General features: G+C 37.1%; 4 protein-coding genes across 5 annotated transcripts in view; 2 read left to right on the top strand and 2 right to left on the bottom strand.

Moving 5' to 3' along the window:
* Positions 1 to 5,003, top strand: part of LOC105453976 (zinc finger protein 208-like) — a 64,442-nt gene extending 59,439 nt beyond the window's left edge. The window contains exons 7-10 of the mRNA XM_011696286.1: positions 1,106 to 2,017; positions 2,347 to 2,409; positions 3,024 to 3,416; positions 3,928 to 5,003. Coding sequence (XP_011694588.1) covers positions 1,106 to 2,017; positions 2,347 to 2,409; positions 3,024 to 3,416; positions 3,928 to 4,438 — 1,879 coding nt within the window. The 3' untranslated portion in view covers positions 4,439 to 5,003. The remainder of the gene's footprint in view (positions 1 to 1,105; positions 2,018 to 2,346; positions 2,410 to 3,023; positions 3,417 to 3,927) is intronic.
* Positions 5,004 to 5,814: 811 nt separating this feature from the next.
* On the bottom strand, positions 5,815 to 8,563 carry LOC105453961 (F-box only protein 39-like). Its single transcript, XM_011696267.1, has 7 exons — positions 8,227 to 8,563; positions 7,605 to 7,837; positions 7,361 to 7,525; positions 6,980 to 7,206; positions 6,508 to 6,666; positions 6,171 to 6,335; positions 5,815 to 6,117 (listed from the first exon to the last, which is right to left on the bottom strand). The coding sequence occupies exons 1-7, from the start codon at positions 8,416 to 8,418 to the stop codon at positions 5,966 to 5,968; spliced, it is 1,293 nt and encodes a 430-aa protein (XP_011694569.1). The 5' UTR covers positions 8,419 to 8,563; the 3' UTR covers positions 5,815 to 5,965.
* Positions 8,564 to 9,587: 1,024 nt separating this feature from the next.
* Positions 9,588 to 11,942, top strand: LOC105453959 (probable enoyl-CoA hydratase, mitochondrial). Its single transcript, XM_011696264.1, has 4 exons — positions 9,588 to 9,994; positions 10,074 to 10,327; positions 10,415 to 10,709; positions 10,931 to 11,942. Exons 1-4 carry the CDS (start codon positions 9,889 to 9,891, stop codon positions 11,206 to 11,208), a joined length of 933 nt encoding a protein of 310 aa, XP_011694566.1. The 5' UTR covers positions 9,588 to 9,888; the 3' UTR covers positions 11,209 to 11,942.
* On the bottom strand, positions 11,443 to 14,093 carry LOC105453960. Of its 2 annotated transcripts, none has more exons than XM_011696265.1 (4): positions 12,181 to 14,093; positions 11,976 to 12,104; positions 11,673 to 11,795; positions 11,443 to 11,617 (listed from the first exon to the last, which is right to left on the bottom strand). In XM_011696265.1, the coding sequence occupies exons 1-4, from the start codon at positions 12,233 to 12,235 to the stop codon at positions 11,469 to 11,471; spliced, it is 456 nt and encodes a 151-aa protein (XP_011694567.1). In that variant the 5' UTR covers positions 12,236 to 14,093; the 3' UTR covers positions 11,443 to 11,468. The 2 variants fall into 2 exon arrangements, with proteins under 2 accessions (XP_011694567.1, XP_011694568.1); XM_011696266.1 differs by having other exon boundaries at positions 12,168 to 14,090.
* Positions 14,094 to 16,648: the final 2,555 nt, after the last annotated feature.

Genomic DNA, 16,648 nt, shown 5'->3' with positions numbered 1-16,648 from the left:
AGCTAAATATTTATTTGAGGCTCTAACGTATCGACGACGAGATTAATTACATTTATACATATTAATTGTAGGACGCAAATTTAGATTCTGTGCGAAAAAACATATGCGGATCAATCCACGAATTTTACAATTTATTTCTCTAAATGTTGAAAACTGTCTTGAGGAAATCTGATCCTTTACAATCTGATTCTTAAGATTTTTGAATGTAGTTTGAAATAATTGAATGACTAGAATAATTATTAAATATGTAATATTGATCCATATATTGAAATTTTAAAATTAAATTTTAAAAATTAATATAATTAAACAAGTTTAATTATATTTTTTGAATTATTTTTACGGACTCTTTTTACTGCCTAAAATATGTTTTAATTAGATGTATAGCCAAACTAACTGACATGTATTTTACGTAAAAAAAATGAGATTTTAAATAGAGAAGTATTTTGTTATATAAATTATAGTCATAATTACTTGTTATATATGTATTAATTTATTACCGGATTACTTCATACTAACGTTTTTGATAAAACTGGAAACTCCACACACACTCAATTTTTTATAGATCCAAGCATAGAATCAGTTCAAAACCCTGCAGAATAAACATTAGGATGCATCATCTTAATTATTTGTTGAATAAATTATAATTTTGTATTATATAATTGTTTAGGGAAAAAAATTTGGAAACAAACGTCTGAAATTTTTATATGTAGATATACACGAGTACTCATCATGCTTCAAAATTATACAACTTAATTTTGTTAATTTTTAACATAAAAATATTATACCGTTTAGTGACAGAATGTGATTTATTATTTGTAGTTTCTATTTTAATTTGACAAAAACAGCTAAATTTTTTAGAATTATTACGTTAATACATTGTTAAGGTTTCTCATGCTATCATATTTATTCGTTGAAGACAAGTGATGAAAAGGGTAGGTATTACTCACAAACTGAAGAAGTAAAAGTAATTCGTTCAACATTCTATTATGAATTCATTATAAAAATGTAGCTAGTTCATTTTTCAGTAGAAAATCACTTTAGTTAATTTTTGTCCTCTTGCAAAATTCTGTTATAAGACGCGTATTTTATTTTCCCCTCCTTTCAGGCAACGACGGGGTAGATCGCGCGCGGTGCACCAATGCGTCAAATGCGGGGCTCGCTTCCGTCACACGCGGAAGCTCGTGGAGCATCTGAAGAATCTGCACAACATCGACCGGGCGTTCAGCTGCGACGAGTGCAACAAGACGTTTCGCAGCCCGATGAACATAGCTCGCCACAAACTGATTCACACGGGGCTGCGGGTGTTCACGTGCGATCTCTGCGAGTACAGCACCAACCAGAAGTCCAATCTGGAGTGCCATCGTCGCCGGCACGCGAAGGACTACAGCCTCAAGTGCGAGACGTGCGGCAAGGGCTTTTTCCACAGGACCGAGTACCTGGAGCACCAGAACGCGCATACGAACAAGAATCTGTATCGCTGCGAGCATTGCTGCAAGCATTATCTGTACAAGAAGAACCTGTCGGTGCACCTGGTGACGCATCACGCCGGCAAGCAGGCCGCCGCGGTGGCGAGGGGCGCGAGGACGAGGCACGCGTGCAAGTTCTGCCCGGAGAGATTCGTGTACAAGCGGCTGCTGGAGAGGCACATGAAGAACCAGCACGGATTCGCGGACGCGCCGGCGAAGCACCTGTGCGACCTGTGCGGCGCGGAGCTGTCGTCGATGAGACGACTGACGGTGCACAAGCGCAATCACGCGGGTGAGAGACTCTTCGAGTGCGACACGTGCGACAAGAGGTTCGCCAGCAGGGAGAACCTGAGCATTCACAAGCGGACGCACACGGGCGACAAGCCGCACGTGTGTCCGCAGTGCGGCCGCGGTTTCACGCAGAGGACGTCGCTGGTCCTGCATCTGCGGTATCACTCGGGACAGAGGCCCTACCAATGTCCGGACTGCGGCAAGGGATTCGTGTCCAACACCTTGCTCAAGAGGCATCGCAAAGTGCACGAGAAGGCGACGTAGTGGCCGAGGTTAAAGGAAAATTTACGATGAGTCTAATACATTCCGATCTTTATCTAGTTAGGATTGACTTGTTGACTGCGATTGTAATATTTCGTAATAAATGTAACACACAAATGATTTTGAAATAATTTTAAATATGTCTCTAAAACTCGCGATTAAATCTTACTCGCCACTTGTGGCTCTCTACAATGCGATCTGTGAGTTCTCTTCAGCTGTGGAAGCGTACTTTATAAAAGCATCGACTTTATCCTAGGTAATGAATGAATGTTAATAGAATTGCAATTACGTTTCTACGCTTTATGTAAATGTGTATCGATTATTGCAGCCAGTGGACGAATAATCACGATTTGAAGGTGAAGAACGGGGACTTGCTTGATCTCGGACAGAAGTGAGTTGCATATAATTCATTTGTTAATAGATATTTCTTGTGCGTTATTTTTCTCTTACATTCACAGAAAATAATTAATGTACAAGTATCGCAGAAATTCAAGTTTTTATTTCAAAATTTATTTGGCGAAACTCAATTTATATTTCTTATCAGAAAATGCAAGAAATTATAATAGATTTAGGTTTTGAATAACTTTTGGGATTAGACTTCGTCAATGCTATTTTAAAAACATAACTAATAAACAATTACTTGCTCAAATTTTTAGTTTACTAAATTTAATTTAAAAATTAAATTTTTAAATGTTTATGATACAAGAGAATATATTTTTAATTTTTATTTCTAACATTTTTATAGATTGTTAACCGAAAATTCATTAGCATAAAATATCAATTTTAATATAAAATATTTTTGTGTAGCTATTTATTAATTTATTAATTCTAATTATATATATTTTATTTATTAATATATTAATTTTAATTTGTATATATTCTTTGTGTTAGAGAAAATAATTGTATAGATCTGACGAAATGTATTTCAAATTAAATAAGTTGTTGATTCAAGCCCCGACTGTAAAGAGAAAAGAGCTGTTCACACGTTTGCTGTTTTTATTACAGATTCGAAGGTGGCGAGAAAACCTGCGAGTTCTGCCAGGCAAAATTCCACTTCGTTACGAGACTGGTCGCGCATTTGAGGATAGCGCACGGTATTCATCGGCCCTTCAAGTGCGTCACTTGCGGCAAGAATTATCCCCAGCAGTTTATGCTTAACGCCCACGTGAAGAAGTGGCACACGCCGAGGACCGTGCCATGCAATCAGTGCAGCTTCATGGGTGTCAGCGTGACCGATGTGGAGAAGCACAAACGGCAACGTCATCGAGATCCGAAATTCACATGTGAGATTTGCAACGAGGATTTCGCCGATAAGGACGCTCTGATTGCGCATACAGCGACGCACGATTCTGTGCAGCGATGCAACGCGTGCGATAGCATCTTCAACGACGTATACAGGTATGTTTTCTTGATCGCTGAGGCTGCGTTCGGGGAGACGCTATTAGTGCTATTTGTGTCATTCCTCATTTTATGAAAGTAATGAAGGATACGGATAGAATGATATAAACAGCATTAATAGCGTTATTCCGAACACTAAATGTGCTGTTATTGTTGAATTTATTTATGGCACTTTTCAAACAAAATCTGTAGTTGTTTAGATTTTTCAAAATTCTTCTTTGTATTTGAAGGACGATTAATTCCGTTTCAACAAATCTTGTTTTATTATTAAAACAACTATCATCTTTCTTTGTCAATTTGTTCGTTATCGAGTGAGTCTACGTATCTGCTTTAAAAATAAAAATAAAAATATAAAATTAATAATAATAAATATAAATTTAAAAATAAAGACTAAAGTTTCTTCGTTCTCCCTTTGGAATTAAAAAATATTGTCGTAATATTTTAAATCAATTAATTTTACGATATCGAGGTGAAATCGATGTAATTTACAAAAAAGCATTTTGTTACGCAGCTTGAAGGAGCACAATCGTCTCTACCACTACGATCCTGCGTCGAACGAGAGGTTTGAGCAATCCAGCGAGAACGAGTCCGAGCACAAATGCGACGTTTGCAATAAAGTCTACAAGTACAAGTCGATGCTGAAGCAGCACAAGATCAGGACTCACGGTGACCGGTCGAACTACGAGAGACGCAAATACCTTTGCGCGTTGTGCGGCAAGGAGCTGAAGACCGCGAAAGGCCTCGAAATTCACAACAGGTCGCACACCGGCGAGAAACCGTACACCTGCGAAGTGTGCGGCAAGTGTTTTGCCTGCGACACTATGCTTAGGACCCACAATGTCACCCATACCGGAGAACGGAAGCACTCGTGTGATCAATGCGGCAAGGCCTTCACTCAGAGATCCACTCTGGTTGTTCACAAGCGATATCACACAGGTGAACGACCGTACGTTTGTCCTCGGTGCAGTAAGGGTTTCGTCACACGAACTGTCCTTAATACTCATATGAAGTCCTGTCGTTGAGCTTTGTTCACAATGTTTATTGAGTCAATACGAAAGAACTTAGATATTTGAAAATATGTCGCGTTTGTTTCAAATCAATAAGCCCAAATTTTAGGACACTGAACACAGAATTGTTTCAAGATCTTGTAATTGAATAGATAATATTTTTTTCTATTATACGCATAAAATGTAACAGAGGTCAATTTTTCTTAAGATAAAAGATGCATAAACACGCGTATAATTTCATTCATACTTTTTTATTTCAAAGAAAAAATTTTTAAAAATAATTTTAAAACCAATCGTCTAAGCTAGAAACCTCTCTTGAATAATTGTTTGTGCTTATTTATTTTTTTGCTCGAGTAAAACTAATTTTAAAAAGAGGACTTCCTTACCCCTCTGCTTCCCTCGGAGCTTCCGGAATCGGCTATATTATGCTACTAGCTCGATAAAAGATCTAGATGATAAATTTTTTACACCGCTAAAGTTCCGAAAATATAATTAAGGACTAAATTTTTGTTTTACCTCAGGATAGATAAATATATTTTGTAATTTTAGTAAAGGAACCGTCCGTGATAATCATAAGAAAGATAAAGCATCCCCTTTTTACATATTAGTAAGAGATACTGTTAATTATAAGTGATAATAATGCGTATATTATTGCATAAAACAAAAGATAGATACATAAAAATTATAATAAAAATACTTTTTTATATTGATTTGTTAGACTTAACTGTAACAAGATAAAAATACTTAAAAGTATTAATATCAGTGAGATGCATTTTTTAATACAATTTAGAATTATACTTTAAGTATATTTTTATATGCTTTTTATAAAAAAATATTCTTGATTGTGATATATAATGTAATATTATTCGTTATACACAATATTAGCATTTGTTCTGTAAAGTGTAATCACATTCTCATAATTAATGTGTTATTTTTATATATATTTCATATATATTTTTCTATAAATAATCATTGCCAATTTATACTGTTATATATATTCGTATCCTTGCGGATAACATAAAAATAAAATGCGGGAAAAATGCAATCTAATGATTTTATATAAATTTCTTATAAATTGACAATTATTACATATATTTAATAAATAATAAGCTTTATAATATTTATATGTGCTATTATGTCTACAAACATATATATACCCTCCAATATAAATCTAATGTTAGTTATAAATTAAACACCAATTCGTTGCAATATAAAGCGCAAAGCATTAATTTTCAAGCGTGAATCAATAATATTGAGAGCTAATTGATAATCAATATTTTGCCAATAATTTGTGCTAAGATACATATTAGTTATTTAAGACTTTAATTAAAATTAATTATTTATCAATTTTAATATTTTTATATTTTTATACACTGCTTGTTGTCACAATCATATATTATAATATTTTATTTCAAGACTATTATTATTTTGTCACATTATTGAATAAAAAAAGATATATATTATGACGTCGCAAAATAGATATAGCATTTTTTTCGTCAAATCGTCGATATTCGAAGTTGTTAGTGGAAACAAGATAAATCATCAATAGAAGAATAGGATCGAGGTGGGATCTTCAATTCGAAAGTCGACTCCTTGCTCGTGCATTTTGCGATCGTATCGATAATTTATATCATTCAGTATAGCACGATTTTGGACATTGACATTCCGAGGTTTTACATGTATTGTTCTGAAATCTACATTCATGTTCAGTCAAATGTATTGTTGCTGTAAGAAATTTTCTACTTACGAGTTTTACGTTCGGCTTGAAGCTGGCATATTTCGCGTAAAGTCTCGAGGCTCCTTATAATTCCATCGTATTGCAGTCTCATCAACCGCTTGCAACGTATCAGCATGGACATCAACAAATCATCGAGTGATTCACGATTGTTTCTAAGTTGCAGCATAACTTCAACTGCAAAAGAAAATGTTTTTTTCTTAATCATAACGATAGGTACAGAATTCATGCAACGAAGAAAGCTCGATTTTATAATTAGAATTTATATGATAAATTCGGCAGCACTAACAAATATTTTACTTTATATCATTGAGTCTCGAAAATTGATTAGCAGATACAGCTAAAATACCTAAGGTATTCGTGTATTGAGTAATTATCAGACCAATTGTGTTTCTGAAGTTCCGGGACCTGCTCTGATCCCATACGTGCCCGCTGAACATGTGGAACTTAGCTAGGGGAACACTGGGCAATAGCAAGTAGTACATATCCTCGTAATGCGAGATGTTCACTGAAAATCAGACTTGAAAAGCTGAATGATGCAATAATTCTGAATAAGTCTACCGTAAATTATATATGTGCGAATGTGAAAATTAAACCTATTCCCGTTAAATTAATTTTCTGTATTTTTTAGAAGACTGTTCTATAATAAAAATAAAAAATAAAATTAAAAACTTTAAAATGATTTATCTAATCGCGTCTAGTTAAACTGTGAAGATATTATATCGATCCTGGAAGTGAGAGAAAACGGAGAAATAAACTCAAACATGCGAATTTATAATGAATGTAGAGATATTTAAATGTATAACAACATTCTGTTATACCTATAGTATAGGACACTGTCAAATCGGGGCAAGCTAACACCAAGTTGCGCCATGCAGCGTCCGCTACCACGTGTTGCCTAGAATCCGAATCTCTCACGGATATGTACAAGTATTTCAACGCTTTCGATGCTCCGCTCGCGAGAGCATCAAGAGCGTGATTCGATAAAGCCGGATAGTCCAATTTCAACACAGTTAGTGCGTGAAAACGGCTCAGCAGGCGCAAATATCTAGAAAACAATTCAAACACATGTTCGTCATAGTTTATAAAATTGTTACGAATATAAATTCTGAAGTTATGAAAACACTTGAGGCTTTCATGAATATACAACTCTAAGTTGTATATTCATGCATGTGTAAAATATTTTCTAGCGTTCTCTGTGCCTCGGATTGTCGTGAGGAGCTTGCCACTCTCTAAAGGCGCCGCGGAGGTCCAGGGAGACTAGGTGTTCACCGGATCCTTTGGCGACTGTTCCCAGCAGTCGCAAGACGTCTGTCACGCTAAAGTCGGCGTTTAACAAGCTCAGGATCTCCAGGCTGCGTTGACCGCTGGGAAAACGGGAAAAAGGATCTTAAGCTCTTACATTTCATCTATAAGATCAAATATACAAAGTGACAATTTGATCACCGTAGAAAGTTCGCCAGGGCACAGAGCAATGTTCCCCGATTGCCCCACTTGTAGCCGAAAACCCAGTTCGTCAACGTAAGCCGTCGCAGCTGCACGTCCTTGGCGCGCACGATCGCGAGGAAATCGGCGCCCACCTCGGCCTGAGTGTTGCGTCTGATCCTGATCTGTCTCGGCGAGATGTACGGTCGCGAAAAGGCGAGCTCCAAGCTGCGCATATGCTGTCCATATTTTGCCTGTCAATACGATAAATCGACACCGGCTACGTTAAACGTTTACGTAACGTAATATTAACAATACAGTACAGTGAATTTTTAATTATCAAGATTGTCTTAAAATGATTAAAGTGATTGAGTCAGAGATCGATGAGGATTTGTCGATAAAATTCAAAAGAACTTGAATTCGCAAAAGTTAATTAAATTACGCAGTGAACCTCTTCTCACTATAGCAATATTTATTTTCTTTTTTTTTGTGCCTATTTTCCAAAGTGAATCAGGTTTTTGTCGAATTACGTTTTTCTCTTCAAATTCACGATCTTGATTTCACAACTTGATTTCAAGTTTTACGATAGATTTAATTAAATTCCACGGAAAGAATGTCAACGGATGGCGGAAAATTCCCTTACGGCCAGTTCTCCTGCCAGAGGGAAGTCACCGCGCAGATCACGATCGATGAGAACTGTGACGGATCGCCAGAGCACAGGTGAGGACAATGTGCGATTCCATGATCGACAGACTTGGCTGACGCTGGCGCGATCGACGCGATCGAGGTAGCCAAATATCTGCGTCAATATCAGCTCAGGTAGCTGATCCCACATCTCCCGACTTCAGCTTGACCCGTCCTCATCTCTCCTAGGCGGTCGTTGGTCTAAATTACCGTTGGTCGTTTTATTCCCTGGGTCCTGTTGCCGAATCTCATCGATTGCTGTTGTCAAAAACGATCGATTATAAAGGATTGGATTGAAGTGTGTCCTGAAGCGATATACGCCATACCCAATTAATTAATTAATTATAACTGCAGCAAAAAACATATTTTACTTTTGGAACATTGATATATTCATGATCTACTAATTTTTTATTTCTTAGAGATGGATGTAGATGCGTATTTAATGTTATACATGCATATAAAGTATATTTTAATTAAATATAATTATTTATTTATATTTGTTATCGCAGAATACATTATCATTTTGTCTGACATGCAATTATATTATTATACAATTACAATAACATACGATTATATTATTATTATTATATTAGCATGGTGACAAATAAGCAATTTAATAGTTGAAGAAAGAGAGAGAATTTATACGAGCAAAACGAAAACATTCTTTGAATGATCTTTCAAAATCGTTTGCATTTTAATAATATTGAAATACGAATTTTTTTTAAAACTGAGCAATATGTACATACGTACAGTCATGGACACATCGGTTGCAACACTTTCTTTTTTATAGGTTTCAAAATGCGTTAATATTTTACAAATGCGGACCACGATTGGTGTTATACTGTCTCTAGACTAAAGATAGTACATCGTGGTTCGCATTTGCAAAATATAAGTTATCTATAAAATATATATTATGTATATTAAATATATATTAGAAACCTATAAAAAAAATGTGTTGCAACCGATGTGTCCACGACTGTACACATCACAGATTTTTATATAAATCGCTAGCTCCGAGAAATGAAGTAAAGTCAAATAACTCAGAAGGAGGGTAGCAGCTATCTTTACTCAGTGATGGGTTACATTTCGAAACATCATTATTAAATGTACATACACTAACATTACTTCATAAAGCACTGTATGCGATTACCGGATTCAACACAACTGGTAACAAACTATAGCATGTTAGCAACCTAGATATAGAATTATTATCTGTGATATACATACATACATATTAAAAAATTCTACAATTTTATATTTTAAACGACGATTTATCGATTGCAGAATTATCGATAACGGTTCGATATATCGGCAGCCACGACGTCGATATGTCGCAAAACAGCGTGTAGCTGTGTATGCCGGTATTATTTTGTAGGACGTCTCAGAACGCTTATTTAAATGCGAGTCTTTGTGTGTGCTTCTCGTCAAAAATAAGAAAAAGAAGCTTATAATATATTTTGTATAATTTTGTATGTTATAACCTATCGAGAAGATCGCTGTTACGTGACGTAGCTTAAATTTGATAAAATCCTACATCTTCAATTTAGTAAAAGCTATAATTTAAAGCTACTTATTTCCTCGAAAGTATAAACTGTCGCGAAAGATATTTACAGCTCTAGGAATGCATTCTCTAAGGAAACTGTCCGCGTCATTTAGTCGTACCCTGAGAAATAACGTACGACGAAACCTAACCTCCCAACCTGCTGCGAATGTGAATGTTGACAAAGGTATGTATTGAACTATTTGAAGTATTCGCACGAATTGCAAGCAGACATAAGATTTGGTAAACACGTGCTTTTATTTTAGAAAAAACGATATTGGTGAAACAGATGGGTAAGGTGACTACAATCGGTATTAACCGTCCCGAAAAGAGGAATTGCCTGGACGTGGCGACTGCACGTCTACTGTCAGAAACGTTGGACGAATTCGAAAATAACGAAGAGTCATTAGTGGGAGTGTTGTACGGAGTGGGTGGCAATTTCTGCGCTGGTTACGATCTCAAAGAGATCGCGGAGTACAACGGCGAGAACGAGGAAAGCATACCACATTTTGGACCACTGGTATATTCGCGTGTTATACTTGTGAAATTACAAAACGACGCACTTGTCTCCGAAATGTCTGGAAGTCTCTTTTCGGATTCTTTACAGGCAAATAGAACTGAATTGTCCAAGAAACCGTTGGTCGCAGCTTTGAATGGATACGCAGTCGGGGTGGGATTCGAGCTCGCTCTAATGTGCGACTTGAGAGTCATCGAGGATACAGCGATGGTGGGCTTCGTGAATCGACGTTTCGGCATTCCGATTTCGTTTGGGGGCACCGTCCGTTTGCCCGCCATGATTGGATATTCCAGAGCTATGGATCTGATACTGACCGGAAGATTAGCTACTGCGCAGGAAGCGTTTGATTGGGGAATTGCGCACAGATACACATCTTGCGGTGCAGGTACGACGAGGCTTCTTTTATTTTATATCTCAGGGAGAGAACGTATTACGATGCATAGAATCCTTTATAGAATAAATTAAGATAAAGATCTTGCAGTGCTCTTTCTCATATGTATATTTATTACATGTATTTATGTATTATTTCAAGTCATTTGATTGTATGAAATCATTGATGATAGTATATGTGTATGAGTGTATCTGCAAATATCCAATCTTTTCCAGCTTTGGGCACAACAATGAACTTGGCGAATTCTCTTGTAAAATTCCCGCAGAAATGTTTGTTGGCGGATCGCGCCTCGGCATATTTTGCCACGTATTCGCCGAAGCAAATGGAAGAGGCGTTACAATTCGAGAAGGATAACTCTTCGCATTTGATATTTGAGGAAGGTGTTCCAGGTGCCAAGAAATTCGTCGATCATGGAATTGGCAAGCACGGGAAGTTTTATGATATTAAACCGAGAGATACAAGCATTCGAGAACTAGATGAAAATTTATTATAAGAACTTGCGTATATATATATGTGTGTGTGTGTATATATGTGTACATAATGTTTTTTTAGTATAGTTTGTTTTCAAATAAGTATAATAAACTTCTCAATTTTCGTAATACATCTTCGTCAATACAACAAATAGATTATATAAAAAAACATTTAATACATGATATCCATATTTATTCTTTTTACATAAATTAAAATACTATCAAATGCTAAATTTAAAATACTATCCAATACTTTACGATACTTTTACAATACTTTTCATTACTATTGTACGTTATTATGCTTCTTGAGCGCAGATTTAACGGAAGATTTTCGCGCCGGTCTTTGGATTTTCGATAGAATGTCGCAATATTTTTTGGCTGCCTTTCCGGTTAGAAGCGGCGTAAGGTTCATTATCTGCCCGTTTTCATCCCCTGAAAAATATCTTTGGTAAGTCTAGCAATAAATAGTTATAATATTATTATTTACGTTCGAAGGTAACGATAAAGTATGTCAAATCTGATTGAAGAATGTCTGTTCCACGTGTACAAGGTTCATAAAAAGACACATTCTTCTGTTGGCAATTTATTTCGTCGCACAAATCAAACTCGCCTGGAATAAATTGTTTTCTACAAGAGATATTGATTTTTGCGATATTTTTAATAATTACAATTCTATGTCGCTTATCAATTTTAAAATCGAAATTGTACGATCGAAATCGTATATCAGCAAAGTTAATATAATCAATATATTGAAAGATTTTTATTTTATTTCACTTTTATTTATAAGTACCATTCACACGTCCAACTTTTCTTATATAATTAAGTATCATCTTAATCGGACAATTTATGTTCACTAACACCTCCCTGTCCACAGACGTGGCTTCTGAACGTTCAGCTTCATCGCCATTTGACAAATATTCTGTAATTATAATTTTAATTATCATATTAATATGACCCATTTAAGAAGATAATTATTTCATACCAACGTATTTAACTCTTATGATGCTTGTCATGTCTGTCCGATATAAAATACGACAAGATAGATTGCATGTTCTGTTTTTTTTTTTAATGCATCGTTAACTTCAGTCATAATTAAATGCGCAGCTATAAGCAATACAAATTGCACAGTAATATCGTGGTGCTCTTTGCTATATAATTCAGGTTACATAAATTTTCACAGGAAAGACCAAAAAAAACATTAAAACAATTTTTAAAAGAAATATCTTTTTTTCATAAATGAGAATATATGATATTCCATGTAAAACAGCTGGGTATTTAACATCTAAAAATATTTTTCTCGAATGTATTCGGAATTCGGAACATCCAAGAAGCACTAACTTTGCATAAGTCAACCTCGAATGCATAATCTTCTGGATTCATCGCGCCATATTGATTTTATTTATTAAAATTGATCAATTTTGATACGTGCTTTTATCCCGGTTGTTATTAACCCGAAATTGCTCCCACAATTCATGCGGTCTGTTTAGAACACTCACAATCAGTAGTGATTAGAACATTTGGTACTTGCATTCATTATTGATTTCCCCTCTCGACGATTATGATATCGTTTGCTTCGTTGAATTGTGCTCGTTCGCCACGCGTTGCATGCGGTCTCATTTTTACTGTGTTTGAACTATCCTCATATGTAATTTTACTGAGCTTGCTGCTATAATTCCGCGGCTTCTCCGCATTAACACTCGTGCACTTTTCTCTAACTTTCCATCCATTATTCTCCTCGCGCTCCATACTCACTCGTGAATAGAGTGTTTGACTGATCTCCGATTTCTTGCGATTTTATGCGATTTCAACGTGATTTTAAAGTGATTTTGATTTTTTTTAATTTGAGATAATTTCGAACGATTTCATATGATTTAGATTCGATTTTAGATGATTTCAAATAATTTTAAGTGATTTCATATTTAACTACGTGATTTCAATTTGATGTTAAAATAACTTCAACTGAGTTCAGATTTAACTTGATTTCAAATTAATTAATTTCAATGATAAATGCTTGACTAATTTCGAGTAACCCTTCGACACTCACACTCTGTAGTATGGCAGGATGGATGACAAAAAGATACTACGTAATGCAAAAGAATTTTGTTTATTGCTGTGAAAAACATTAATTCTGAGATTATGTTATTAAATCCTTTAGTATATTAATTGATACTTTTTCTCACCTATTCTGACATACAACTATCTATAACTGTCTCACAAATATATCTGCATATTGTGAGATATTCGTAGCCGGCGAGTATTCTCGGTCGTTCCCATGGAAGCGTTTCTCTCTTGGAATCCTGGAATCTCATATTCTCAATTCAAGTTATCGCGCGGATTTGAGTGGCGAAAGTAATACCGACCGGCCAAACACCACCGTCAAGCCTGTTCAAAGTCGTTACGAAGTGACGAAACAAGTACAGGTGACGGTGCATTGTTACACAACTTCCATTCCTCCGTCATTCCCGGCTTTGTAACAACTAGAATTCAAGATCGAAAGTCCAGTCCAAGAACCCGAAGATAGGTCGCCTCCGTTAAAAGCTAAAAGTTCTCCCCGTCCTGGTGAACGTCTCATATCCACTTCACGGGCTGCAGTTAGCGCAAAGCTTCTTTCTTATCTCTATCTTTCCTCCTCGTGAGGAACTCATCTCCATAATTCCCTATCTCTCGTGTCTTTTCCCCTCCGTCTGCCCCCTTTTCATCGCCGCCCTCAGTTTCTCTGCACTTGACAGCTACTCACGATGGTAATGCGTCAACCACGAGGCACCCTTTTATCTCTCATTGTCGTAACCGCTTGAAAAATGGCGTGAAATTATTTATGTTTCGAACAAAGCATATCCCATTTCGTACTAAATGTAAAGATACGAATGCGGGTATAATACGCGATAGCGCGGAATCGCCTCTGATCTATCTGTTGGACACAATTTTTGCAGACGACTCCAGAAAGGAGTTCTTTGGAGTCTCGGAGACTTGGAGCAAAGTCTCGGTGAGTGAATTGCCTGAAACTCAGACAACGTACAGATATACCTCGGTGAACGTATAACGAGCGAACGGATCGATCCGCGAATCCGATTCGCTCCGTAACTTCTCCGTTCCAAGGGACACCGCGGACTGCATACAAAGCGGACAGTATAAATATCCTAGACCGCCGCGGAGTACTTTGTAGGAATACAAAGCGCGCGGCTGTTGCGCGAAATCACGCCGTTGTTTACGCATAGATATTTCCCGCTCCCTTCCTCCCGCGCGACCGCGATCGCGATTCTATAGCTAAATTCTTGGCGCACGCTGTCGCGAGCGCGTTGTCATCGCCGTCGTGATCGCGACCTATATGTCTAAAAGAAGAAGCGGCCAGCTGTATACGCGAAATCGTTAACGAGGCAATTCCCGGAGAGGCGCATTCGTCATCCGCCCGTCAGCTGTCGAGAGAGAGAGAGAGAGAGAGACCGCCGCGAAGTGCGCGGTTCTCCCTCCTCGCAATTTCTTTGCAGTGATCGGCCTGCGCTTAATACATGGCATTTAAGGCAAACGCGGTGGGGCCTTTCACGAATCGCCATTGTGCGGCTCTCTCGATCCTGTTATTATTAGCGGCTCACGAACCGACGGAGGAAAAGTTCCTTATACCTTCTGCGCGGGAGAGAACCGCAAGGATGCCATTCTTCGCCAAGCCCGGGCGGGCGTTTTATGGTGCAGATGTATCTCGATGCACGATCTCGTCCGGGTCCTCCCGCGTCCGCGGTGAGCCCGTTTTCGAGATGGTTCGATCCTATCCTACACACCTCGTTCTTGTTACGAGAAGAAAATCCGTATTTTATTATCGTGTCGAGAAAGAAAGCGGCACGGAGAAAGAGTTACTTCGCGTAACGACGCGCTTTTTTTGCCCATTTCCTTCCCTCTCTTGCCGTTTGAGAATATTCAGTTTCACTAACGTAAATATCTTTTTTACGTTTGCCTTTACAGTATTGTCTTCAACCGTTCGTATAATTGCACGATTACGGCTACAGGTCAAGACGCTAATAAGATTCATAAGGTGTCATAACATGACTAACGACCATAACGGAGTTATAGCCCTCAAAGCCTCCCGACGCGTTAAAGCAAAGCGTATGATCTTAGAATGGGAATTAAAAGCATTGTGTAACATTAGTGTATCACGCAACGAGTGGAAATCGGTACTGCTGCGCCGAGAATTTTATGAGAGAGAGAGAGAGAGAGAGAGAGAGAGAGAGAGAGAGAGAGAGAGAGCAACGAAAAATCTCGACGCGCTGATCTCGCAAATGAAATCTCTCGTATAGAAGTTGCGCTATTAACTCGGGAATACTCATCGTCCCAAGCAAGCTGACGTAATTTATCGACATTTTAACGTCAAAATGTCGATAATATCAGCGTATTGCTACTTGTATAGTTATTGGCATAAATGATCATCTGAAATTTTTTTCACATTCCAATTAAAAATCATTATTATTAACATATTGTATATTATTGATTATTCTACAATTTGTTATAGTGTTTGAGATCATTATGTACATAGATTTATTCAATATTTTTTTAAAAAAGCAAAGAAAAATTAAAAAATAGATATGGATTATCAATCAGTAAAGAAAACTACTGTGACTGATTGTGAGTGAGCTTCATTTAATTGCTGTTGGAGTATAATATATCACTCCAGGAAATTATTTTTTTGACATAATTATTTATATATGTTTGTAAGGATAAAACTGCGTATAGCCCTTCCCTCCAGAAAATCACGATTGAACAAAAGCCATTACGTAAGATCGATATATCTCCTTCAATTTACTGTAAAAAACGGAAATATTTCTTTGGAATTAAATATGACATTATCTAGTGTCGATTTAGATGTGGATCAATTACAATAGAATAGTAAATTTCGTCATCAAATAAGTGCACAATCCGTAATCCGTTGGACATGCAATACGATATTCCCGTTTGCGACAGTAACAAAAATAAAAATCTGCAAAAGATTAATCAATTAAACACATTACGCGTGTCATCGAGTCGCGAGGAAAGCATACCAACGAAGAGATTAAAATATAAATATTATTTTTATTCGTTCGCTTTAGTTTAAAGCGCGCACAGACCTTGATGTAACTCGTTCTCCGCGTAAAAAGTGAAAAAGGCGACGGATCTTCCGACTCCGAGCGTCCAAAGACCTCGACGGCAGCCTTTCGTCAAAGGACGGAGATGACGTATGCGAAGTACACGTCGTTCGCAGATGTGTAATGAGAGAGTCTTAGGGAAAAGGAAGAAAAGACCTAACCGCACACGATCGTCCTTTTGAGTGTGATATGTCGACGTTTTCGCGTTTCCCATTCTCTCGTACCTCATACCGATCGCACATCTGCATCGCGCTCCAACCATTAAGGTTTTACGAGGTGGATGGATATAAACTACCATCTTTTTTCCTCCCCTTCTCCCTACGTCGTTACCCCCGACAGCAACAGGTTATATCGT

Source organism: Wasmannia auropunctata, unplaced genomic scaffold (assembly GCF_000956235.1).
Source record: "Wasmannia auropunctata unplaced genomic scaffold, wasmannia.A_1.0 LD335990.1, whole genome shotgun sequence".
Taxonomy (NCBI): Eukaryota; Metazoa; Arthropoda; class Insecta; order Hymenoptera; family Formicidae; genus Wasmannia; species Wasmannia auropunctata.
This window is presented reverse-complemented; position numbering and strand designations above follow the sequence as displayed.